Source organism: Staurois parvus, unplaced genomic scaffold (genome assembly GCF_062004578.1).
Source record: "Staurois parvus isolate SC_StPar_1 unplaced genomic scaffold, SC_StPar_1.0 ptg000327l, whole genome shotgun sequence".
NCBI lineage: Eukaryota > Metazoa > Chordata > Amphibia > Anura > Ranidae > Staurois > Staurois parvus.
The window spans coordinates 5,725,099-5,737,130 of NW_028318123.1; the positions used below are offsets into that span (position 1 = coordinate 5,725,099).

The 12,032-nt window shown below is 42.2% G+C and overlaps 1 protein-coding gene across 4 annotated transcripts in view; it reads right to left on the reverse strand.

The window, feature by feature from the left end:
- SH3KBP1 (SH3 domain containing kinase binding protein 1) overlaps window positions 1–12,032 on the reverse strand; it is a 544,697-nt gene that overhangs the window by 101,864 nt on the left and 430,801 nt on the right. For all 4 annotated transcript variants that reach the window (XM_089683906.1, XM_089683908.1, XM_089683904.1 and 1 more), the window contains one exon: window positions 6,228–6,322. In XM_089683906.1, coding sequence (XP_089540032.1) covers window positions 6,228–6,322 — 95 coding nt within the window. The remainder of the gene's footprint in view (window positions 1–6,227; window positions 6,323–12,032) is intronic.

Consider the following 12,032-nt stretch of genomic DNA (forward strand, 5'->3'; position numbering starts at 1 on the left):
ACCCAGAGAATTGTCGAAATTACAAATGTTTAGGCATTCTCATGTTTATTTCTTTTGTTTGAATTGGTATAACCCAAAAAAGTAGAGAAACAAAAAGCCAATCTGACACGTTCCACACAAAACCTCCAAAATGGACTGGTCGAAATTATTGGCACCCTCAATTTAAAGCAGAGCTCCTTCCAAAAGGGGACGTTCTGCTTTAAGGACCGCTCCCCATTAAGGATTGGCATGTTTGGGGAGCGGTGGGGGGAGCGGGTACCTGAATTTGACAGGTACCCGCTCCCACTTCTGGTCTGATCGCCTAGGCGATCGGAAACGGAAGGTATCCTCCCTCCCTCCTTGTAGTCTTTTGGGACACATGACAGGTCCCAGAAGACTACAGGACCATTTACAAAGCGCAGCGCTACTCGCACATGTGCAGTGGGTACCCGGCTGTGAAGCCGCAAGCTATCACAGCCGGGTGCCCACACTGAAGATGCCGGCCTCCTGGAATACAGGACGGCTGGTGAAACAAGCTGCGGGGGACACACCACTAGACCGAGGGACAGGTAAGTGGCTGTTTTTTTTTAAAGTCAGCAGCTACAGTTTTTGTAGCTGCTGACTTTTATTTTTTGATAGGTCAAGTGGAACTCCGCTTTAATATTTGATAGCACAATCGCTTCCCTAAACCATTGCTTCCCTGTAAGGGAATTGATAAAGGAATAGATGCGGATCCAAAACCTACGGACTTTAGGACAAGTGTACCAGACATGATAGGCTGTAACTTCTTGGCCGCAACCTCGGAAACACTGAGGGGAGGCTCCTGGTTCCCACTGAGCAATTCTAGCAGGGACCATGTACCATCTCATTAGTACTTTAGAGTTGGCTTCAATTAGAGAAGTATTTATAATTGATTTTGCAGCTCCTTGAGCTATTCTGTGCCACTCTACAGGGAGATATCACATTAATCCTTTATATCATACCCCTTTCCTGGGATTATAAACTGAAATGGCACTGCTTGAACATAGTTTTTCAAAAAACACTAAAATAATATTTTTAGATTTGAACACATTCTGGGGAATTCATATTGGGGTGTAATAGACACCCTTTAAAATTCTGTGAAGACACAACACAGAAAGTGAAGGTGCTTGTGCCTGATTCAGCTACATAAATCTGTCAATGCCAGCACTGAGGACACAGTGTCCATACGGAACACTCCTTCCACAGTGCACTCCCCCTAACCCTCCAACCCCCATCCCGGCCATACTGACAGGTGCAAGGATGAGTGGTTTCACACAAGAGGTTGGTGAAGCTTAGACAAGAGTTCCCTATGAGGTCTGCTTTACTTTTGATTGAAGCATGGCAGTGGGAGGATCAATAGCCACCACTCAGTCCTTTCAAATCTGCCCACTGCCATGCACTGTCAATCACATGCAAGGCAGACCTGATGGGGAACCAGCCTCAGAGTTTCCCATCAAGCTCCACCCACCAAAGATGCAACGAGCATGAATTAATGGTCCCCATCAGGCCCATCCCACTCAATAACTCAAAGAATAGTTCCCCATCAAGTCTCCTTTCCTGTGAAGCTGTTACTGGACTGAATAGAGGATTTCGCCTGCCATGCGGTGTCAGTCACAAGCAGGGTGGACCTGATGAGGAACTAGTCTGTGATTTCCATTCAAGCCTATGTAGCTACAAATCGCACCGCACTAAACTTACACAGGACCCTTTTTAGAATCGCATTTTAATCGCACTCTATATATTTGTGAATGGCCTCCATAGAAACTCATGTTATTTCACTTGTCATGTGATTCTATGTATTCTGGAACACATCAGAAATCGCATCAGCGTGAACCAAGGCTAAGTAGAACAACTCTATATAAAGCAGTTGGGCACATTGAAGAAAATCTGTCATTAGAAAAATGAGGAGGCCATCAAAGCTTATCCTCTTCTGAAAATGTTACTTGCCTTGTTTTAATACTGACTTCAGTGCAATTACTCATCCAAAACAGGTAGGCTTATCAGGCATTCTAAAACCACTGGCTTCTACCAATTCTGGGCCATAGAAAGAAAGACAACCATTGTTTTTAGAAGAAGATCAATAATGACAGTTCAGATATTTTTCTTATTGCAGGTTTGCTTATAGAAGGATGGACAAATATGGCAGGTTATTGAAGCAACAGGGCCTGCATCATTTCTACTTACAGCAGAGAGTAAAGAAATGGGCATTAAATTGGTTTTCCCACACACCCAGCAAATTACAGTGTTTGCGGCGTGTGCTGGAAGGTTTCTTTAGTGCTCAAACCATAATGAGACAGCAAGAAATAGAAACAGTTTCAGACCTTTATGTCACCAAAGGCAGAATGTAAATTGTATCTAAAACTTCTTTTTTAAAGATTCTGATAGAATGGGGGAAGGGTAGACTGCATTCAAACTGGTGTGGTACAGTAACGTGCATTGGTGCCATGAGGTGCCATTCAATCTCAATGGCACCCCAGTGCATCTTGCCAACATGCACACATTGCAGCGCAAAGCACTGTGATGCAGTACTGTGTGCTGTAAAAAAAATGGTGCATGTCAGATTTTGACTGCAGTCTGATGTATTGCCAACAAATTCAAATGAATATGCACCAAAGGGCAGTGAAAGACTTTCTGCAGCAACAGGTATCACAAACAGATTATACAGAAAGCTGCCTGCTAAGTGATTGGATTTAACCATTGGTTCAATTAAATTGCACTTTTGGTTTTGAAAGCATAAATGTAATAGGAGAAGTGTTTAGCAGATTACAGTTTAAGCCAAGTATTCGGTCTCTTTCACACTGACTGTCCGAACAGGTCCGCCTGTCAGTTTTTCAAGAAGATCTGATCGGATCATTCATAGTCTTCTATGGACCGGCAGGTGTCAGCGGAGCGTTGGCATCCACCGGTATCCGATCCTGTATGCCGAAAAGAGATGGGTGGGGATCTGTTCCCCATCCATTTGGCAGATCGGATCGGTTGACAGTCTGGTGGAAATGGATAGATGGTCCGTTTCCATCTGACTGCCCCATAGAAAACAGCAGGCCGAGTCTATGTCCACTCTGCAGCAGGGGAGCGGACACAGACCTGTCACCCACTTGTTCAGCAGAAATCGGCCAGATCGGCTGACAGGTTCACCCATCTGAAAGGGGCCTTAGGCAGCTAAAATATGAGAGGAAAAATAAAAAGCTTTGCTCAACCTGCTATCAGCTGTGGAACAGAGAACACCAATGCACAGACAAGGGTTTCTGTTGACCTTTAAGACACAAGGCCAAACAAGAAAATAGCCAGCAAATTGGTAACATCTTCAATAACATTGCTATGACTAAGGCTGTATAGCTGAAATACTAAAGCCACTTTTTTGGACTGGATCCTATTATGTGAGCAAATAAAGAACCCAATATTAAAGACGTTACCCAGGTGCCAGCTATTTTCTTGTTTAAGCAGCTAAAATGTATTACATTATTTGCCATCAGCATGGAGACACCCTTAGAATTGACAGATATACCATACAATCATACAATCAGTGATAGAAATTACACTATTAAATTATTACTGATACATTCCTATCAGTAATACAGAAACATGTCAACATTTTAATTAATATGTGATTAATACAACCACTATTTCATACACAGCATTGCTGGTGACTGGGGGTTGATTTACTAAAGGCAAATTGTGCACTTTGCAAGTGCAGTTGCACTAATTTTCCCCAGAGCTTAGCGAATGTGGAGAAGCTCTGCTAATTTCCTTCATCCAATCACGTGCAAGCAAAAATGCTGTTTTTCTTTCAAATTTGCCTTGCACTTGATTGGGTATTCTTTACAAAGTTAAGTTTCACCACATTCACAAAGCTCTGGAGAAAAGGAGTGCAACTGCACTTGCAAAGTCAACAGTCTATTTGCCTTTAGTAAATCAGCCTCCAAACTTCTCTTTTTCAACCCCAGGGGAGTATGGTTTTAATTTACGGTATATGTCAGTAAATAAATTAACAGTACTATATAGGTCTCATAGCAGTGCTCTGAAATCACAAGTCCAAACTGAGTTGAAGATAGTCATTACTTAATTGTACTGCAAAAAGAAGCATCCAGACCTCTGGTGTTCAATGCGCAGACCTTGGGTATCTACTGTGTGACCCTGAGGCACCACCAGGCAGTGATCAGCATTTTCCTTACCAAGGTGTTATTCAGAGACAGTAAAATAAAATATTCTTTAAACAAGCGGTGTCCAACCTGCGGCCCAAAACGGCTATGAATGGGCCCAACACAAAATTGTAAACTTACTTAAAAAGTTTATTACTTTGGGAATTTTTGGTAAAATTTGTGTACACTTAGCGAACACATGCGGACAAAGAAAAAACTGACAGTGTCTCTTTGATGGACTTTATAAACTCTGTCTTCCCAAACGGCAAAATTGGAACCAAAATATCTGATGAACACATTGAGCTTTTACTGAGAGTTGTTACTACACGCGCGCGCATGCATGTGTGCGTGTGGGGGGGGTACCTGGTTTCGACACATACCAGCTCCCACTTCCGCTCCAACCGCCTAGGCGATCCAAGCGGAAGTTCACCCCCCCCCACAGTCTTCTGGGACACGTAACAAAGCGCAGCCAGAGACATGACACCAATGGAAAGAATGGCTCGGTGGTGCATCGCTGGATCCTAGGACAGGTCAGTGTCTGTCTATTAAACATCAGCAGCTACTTTTGTAGCTGCTGACTTTTAATAAACACCAATTTGACTGGAGCTCCTCTTGTGATCTGCCTGACTTTTTCTGCTCATCAGCTATTCTTATTGTTAGTGCAGTTTATATGCGGCCCAAGAAAATTCCTCTTCTTCCAATGTGGCCCAGGAAAGTTAAAAGGTTGGACAACTCTGCTTTAAACTCAATTCCACTGACTAATCAATTTGGTGTATTTCTTTTGCATGTTCTTACTTTTTCTCTTCATCTGTTGTAACATATTCTCAGTCTCTGACAGACTCCTACATCATGTCTATTGTCTCCAACCATGGCTGTAGCATGCTTGAAGTCTTTGACAATCTCCTGTAGTATGCCTGTAACTCTAACCATCTACTGTAGTATGCCCAGTCTCTGAACATTTTAAGCATTCAGTAATTTAATGCTCATTTTCCCTCAGTACTCATTCACACCGACAGCTGCAGTATAATGCAGTGAAGGAAACCGTAGCAATGCATCATAAATATCACAATGGTTACTTTTTTAAATCAGCACCCACTGCAGCACATTGGTGTGAACTTAACTAATAAGAATAAAGGCAAATTGCCTTGTATATGCATTTGGCAAGGCTGCCCAGTGCAGACCAATGCATACGGTGTGAATAGGCCCTTAGCACCTTAGCAGTCAACTGTGCTGTATAAAATGGGCAATATTTACCAGTCAATCCATCAAGCAAACAAACAAAATCATGTGTAGCACTAGAAGTTCAAAAAAGCTGTAAATGAAAATATGTAACTGTATAGAACAATTTGGAGCCATGGCACACTTGAGATCATGTTGCTGGCATCAGCTTGCAAGCTACAGAATCTCTAAAAAGTACAGCTACAAGATCACTAAAAAACCCACTTGATTCCATTTGTTACTTCCTTGCTAAATAAAACACTGCAAAATCTCTTAGATTGTAAGCTCTAATGAGCACAGCCCTCTAAATCCTCCTGTATTCATTTGTATTGTAATTGTACTGTCTGCCCTTATGTTGTAAAGCACTGCATAAACTGTTGGCGCTATAGAAATCCTGTATAATAATGTCACATTTCAGGGGTATAAGAGCACCTTGTTTGTCTGACCAGAGAGGGAGAGACAAGTTGTAATGGGTGAGTATATCTACTCCCTGTACACCAATCCCATCACTGATGAGTTGTCAACAATGACAAATTCCCATCTGATGTCAGCCTAAAAAGGAATGACCACTAGCAACCAATCAGAATTCATGTTGACTATTCTGGTCTGACTTCATCAGAGTGAAAGTGCATTTATTACTATGGCTTACCACAATGAAGAATAAGTAGTTCGGAATAAGAAATATTGTGTATTAAAAAGAACACACTACTACTGGGCCCAAAAACGTATCCACTAGACACATGTATCTATAAATTCTGTGAGACAGCAGCCAAAGAAAAGACTATAAACTGAGTTAAAACATTTGTTTCAGTTGTTTAAGTTGAAACTGACAGCAGGAATATACAGTTTGCATATAACTCAATAAATTACCTTGTTTACAACCAGCACGATATCACCTTCTCTGATTGCCAATTCATCTTCATTGATGGCTTCATATGGGAAGAGAACTTTACAATATTCCTTGGCTAAAAAGAAAAGGAAACATTTTATGTGATTTATTTAGCAACAATAATCTGTATGCAAACAGAATGATGACAGCTGACAACCACCTACAAATACTACTTCTGCAGGAGGGAGAAAACGGAGGATGGTTCATTAAAACTTAAAAACCATATTAAGGTATACAAACTAAAAAAAACACCCCTGGTCCTGGGGAATACAAAGAAAGCCATACATACTCTCCGCGTGACTTACCTTCCAAAGCTCTTATATTTGTGACTGATGTGAATGTACAATATACACTATATTGCCAAAAGTATTGTTTGACCATTCTTCCAGAAGCGCATTTGTGAGGAAGGCACTGATGTCGGACGAGAAGGCCTGGCTCACAGTCTCTGCTCTAATTCACCCCAAAGGTGTTCTATTGAGGTCAGAACTCTGTGCAGGTCAGTCAAGTTCCTCCACCCCAAATGTGCTTATCCATGACTTTATGGACCTGGTTTAGTGCACTGGTGCGCAGTCTTGTTGGAACAGGAAGGGGCCATCCCCAAACTGTTCCCACAACGTTGGGAGCATAAAATTGTCTAAAATGTCTTGGTATGCTGACGCCTTAAGAGTTCCCTGCACTGGAACTAAGGGGCCAAGCCAAACCCTTGAAAAACAACCCCGCACCATAATCCCCCCTCCACCAAACTTTAGACTTGGCACAATGCAGTCAGGCAAGTACCGTTCTCCTGGGAATCACCAAACCCAGACACGTCTATCAGATTGCCAGACAGAGAAGCGTGATTCGTTACTCCAGAGAGCACATCTCCACTACTCTAGAGTCCAGTGGCAGCATGCTTTACAGCACTGCATCCGACACTTTGCATTGCACTTGGTGATGTGATGCTTGGATGCAGTTACTCGGTTACAGAAACCCATTCCTTGATGCTCTCTATGCACTGTTGTTGTGCTAATCTGAAGGCAGTTGGTGACTTCTGCGCACTGTGCACTTCAGCATGTGCTGACCCTGCTCTGACATTTTACATGGCCTACCACTGTATGGCTGAGTTGCTGTTGTTCTACTTTGTTATAATACTACTAACAGTTGGCCGTGGAATATTTAGTAGCAAGGAAATTTCACAGATGGACTTATTGTACAGGTTCAACCTATTCTTTCACAAATGTTTGTAGGAGTCTGCATGCCTAGGTGCTTGATTTTATACACCTGTGGCCATGGAGGGGTGTCCCATTACTTTTCACAATATAGTGTACATACGTAAAAGCGCTGAGTAATTTGATGGCCCTATATATGTACCTGTAATATATAAATAATACATTTATTAAGGGTCCTGCCGATCCCCGTTACCAGTCACATCCTCCGCATACTGTAGAACAGCGCAAACGTTTACACTTCATTTGGCATTCCCACCACCCACGGCTTCCGGTGGCAGCACTATATCGCTGTAGACTGGCGGGTGGACTGGCAATCCCCAACCTCAAACGTTACACTGTGACCCAAGTAGTACCGCTTGCCTCGTTCCATGCAATGTCTGAAATGCCTACAGTATATGGGTATACTTAGCTATTTCTGAGTGCTCTCCCTTCGCTATATACAACCCTCTCTGGATGCCCCAAGCATACAACCAGACTGCATGATCCATCCTTGGTCCATGCTCTATGCCTCATATCTTCTCTTCTTCCTTTGTTGGGTAGTCTCAGCACACCCCAATTCTTCCCAGCCTATGACAGTCTGATGGCTTTTCGCTGGTGGCAAAGGAAAGGGGTTAAAACCGCTTAATGCATCAAATACTTCAGCTACAGTTCTTTGAAAAAGTATTTGCCCCCTTACTGACTTTTCATTTGTTTGCATATTTGTCACACTTAAATGATTCAAATCATCAAATAAATTATGTTATTAAGCAAAGGTAACCCAGGTAAATACAAAATGTAGTTTTTAAATGATGATTTCAATTATGAAGGCAAAAAAGCTGTCCAAACCTGCTTGGCTCCATGTGAAGTTATCTATTACCAGTTATCACAAATTTATGATATTATTAGGTTTAGGGGGGTAATTATTTTTTCACATAGAGCAAGGCAGGTTTGGACAGCTTTTTTACCTTAACCACTTGACCTCCAGAGGATTTACCCCCATTAATGACCAGGCCTCGTTTTGCTACTCGGCGCTGCACTAATTCAACTGATAATTGTGCGGTCATGCAATGCTGCACCGAAACGAAATTTACATCCTTTTTTTTCACACAAAAAGAGCTTTCTTTTGATGGTATTTTATCACCTGTGCGCTTTTTATTTTTCACGCTATAAACAAAAAAAGGCCAAAACTTTTGAAGAAATACAATATTTTTTACTTTCAGCTATAAAAAATATATAGTAAACTCAAAGTTGGTTATAAATTTAGGCCAAAATGTATTCTCCTACATGTTTTTGTTAAAAAAAAATCCCAATAAGTGTATATTGATTGCTTTGTGTGAAAGTTATAGCGTCTACAAACTATGGTATAGATACTGCAATTTACGCCATTTTTTTTGCTATACAGCGCTGCGCTAGTTTAACGGACAATTGCGTGGGCATGCAATACGGTACATAAATGAAATTTACATCCTTTTTTTTTCCCACAAATTGAGCTTTCTTTCGGTGGTATTTGATCGCCTGTGCGGTTTTTATTTTTTGCGCTATAAAAAAAAAGGCTGACAATTTTGAGGAAAAAAAACAATATTTTGTACTTTTTGCTATAAAACATGTCCAGTAAAAAAAAATTTAAAAATGAAATTTAGTCATACATTTCTGCCAAAATGCATTCTGCGACATGTCTTTTGCTAAAAAAAAATACGTGTAAATTAATTGGTTTACGTGAAAGTTATAGCGTTTAAAAAATGGCGGGAAAGATACTGGGATTTTTAGTTTTTTTTTATACTAATAATGGCGGCGATCAGTGACTTATGGCGGCGATCAGTGACTTATGGCGGCGATCAGCGACTTATGGTGGGACTGCGGCGGACATTCTGACATTAGGGGGTACTGACTTGGGGTCACTGACATCCCCAGTGACACCAATACAGTGATCAGTGCAAAAAAAAAAAATACTGACACTGTACTAATGGCACTGGGGAGGAAGGGGTTAACTTTATTTTTCAGGGAAGGGTTATCTGTGTGAGGGGGAGTGTTTTACTAGGGGGCGGGGGTGTGTGCTGGATGGGGACTGGCTGATCGGGAGAGAGAAACTCTTCTGTCCCGATCAGCTTGTCCTCGAGCTGTCAGCGAAGTGACAGAAAGCACAGCTACTGCAGCTGTGCTCTCTGTCACTGATTGCCGCCGATCGCCGGGAGATAGCCAGTAAGGACCAGTTGTGACCCGGCGACTGACACCCGTGGCTGTGATCGGCGGGACAGGTAGGGCGGCGGCGCCCCCCCTACCTGTTTACAAAACACACGTTTTAAAACATGGTTTTGCCTGCCCGTGCCGCCCTGCTGCCGTATTTATACAGTGGCTGGGCGGCATGTGGTTAATAAATGAAATAATTATTTAAAAACTGCATTTTGTATTTATCTTTGTGTAATAGTAACATTTATTTGATAATCTGAATCATTTAAGTGTGACAGATATGCAAAAAAAATAAAAAATAAGGAAGGGGCAAAAACTTTTTCACAGCATTGTACCTCCGGGAAAGGTGGTGCCTACTGGCCTCGGAGGCTTTCTGTCATCTTCAGATTTGGCATTACATTGGAGCAGGGGTGGACTGACAACACACGGGGCCCCCGGGCAATAGGGGATCATGGGGCCCCTGTGTCCTTGCCCACACTCAAAGCTCACCCAGAAAAAGCCTCTAAAAAGTACCAGGGGCATTTCATGGGGCCCCCTACTGACCTCGGGCCCTCGGGCAGTGCCCGAGTGCTCGAAATGGTCAGTCAGCCCCTGCATTGGAGGCCTCCTTAAAAACCAGCCTGGTCCCCTGAGGCAGTTGATTTCTTTTGGGAATTGGCGCCGGAAAGATCCACTCTAGAAGGGGCAGACATCTATTCCTCCATCGTGAATACCTCCAGCTCCAGGAAGCTTTTGTACATGGCAAACTGGGAAGCTGACCTGGGCAAGACCCTAGAGCAAGCATCTTGGAACATCATTTGGCAGGCCTCCTCCAAGTATTTCCAAAATATCTTAGCTCAAGAAAATGCATTTAAATTGCTCTCCTGACTTGTATATGACCCCTGTTTGTGTCCCAGTTTGTCCCCAATGTGTCCTCAATGTGCTTTCAGGGCTGTTGGGAACAGGGTACTTTACTCCATATTTGATGGATTTACCTTAAAGCAATACGCTTCTGGTTTCAGGTATATTCCTGTATTAGAATTATCTTGACTGTGCCCCTGACGCATAACCCGTAGGAAGCTTTATTACATAAACCTATAGCAGCTTTGTCCAAAACCCAGCAGAAATGGGTAAGCTTTGTTTTCCTGGTGGGCCACCAAACTCTGGCTAAGGCCTAGCATCAACAGTTCCTCTACTTTTCTGAGGTCAGGCATCGACTTATGGGATCTATGGGAACAAGAATCTCACATCAATTTTGAATGACACACACGCTCAATTTCTAAAAGTGTGGGAACCATGGATCACACATAATGCTGATTTGCACCTGGACAGCTCTGTGCTCTTCGACTGAGGACGCTGGTGTAGCTCTTGTTGTGGCTATATGGAGGTCTTCCACAGGACCCCCCCTTCTTCCTCTTCTAGTGTTCCCCCCTATTTCTTCTCCTTCTTCTTTTTCATTCACTGTATATTTTATTTTGGACCCTTATGGGCTTTATGTCCACAAGTTTGTTCATAATGCAGGTACAGCCTCCTCCGTGGCGTTGTAGGTGGCCCCGATCATACAGACCACGCGAGTTCCAATGCTCTCCTGCGCAACTGCATACTTGCAGCCTGGTTGTGAGCCCTTTTTCAGTCGGTATAGTACCAACAGTTATTTGCACTGTTGGTTGCACTGCTCAAGTTATCATTGGACCATATTATCTTCTTATTACCCTATTATTTTTTGTATCGAGATCTTGTGCTGTATGTTATTTTTGAAAATCTCAATAAATATTTTGTAAAAGAAAGCCATACACAGACCTTTTTAATTTACAAACTAAAGCTTGCACAACACAACAAATTAGGTTATTCATTTTTGTTCTTACGGTAGGGAAAACAAACACATTCTAGAGCACGGTGGTACAAACAACCAACCATAGCACAGGCCCAAAACAATTTGATCTGGTATTTGATAAATAACAAAATGGCAGCTATATCAGGTGACTCCACGAAGAAATTTAAGAAAGTCTGGATGCATGGATATTCTGTTATTTAATGAAGATTCCACAGTTTTGGAGGGAGGTTCTTCTTTTCCTTAATTCCCCTATCTTTGGCCCTACTCCTTCCCCACTGTCCACCAATCCAATCTGTCTCCTTCTGTGACTCCAATCTTTTCATATTTCTCACTTCCTCCACACTATGGACATGGATGCTACAACAGCCTTGTTTCCCAACCCCTAACAATGACTAAAGCAGGCCATAAAGGGATTGGAATGCACCTGTAAATCCACCTTTTGTTAATGCTAAACTACTTGAAATTGTGTCAATAAGTTATTTTCCTATAACTCGAGCATTATAAATAAAAATTTACTGAAACAAAAACTGGAAAACAATGTTGAGAACCAATCTGAAGTTTTCACCATTAGCAACCGAGCTGCCTTTTTTCTAGGAATA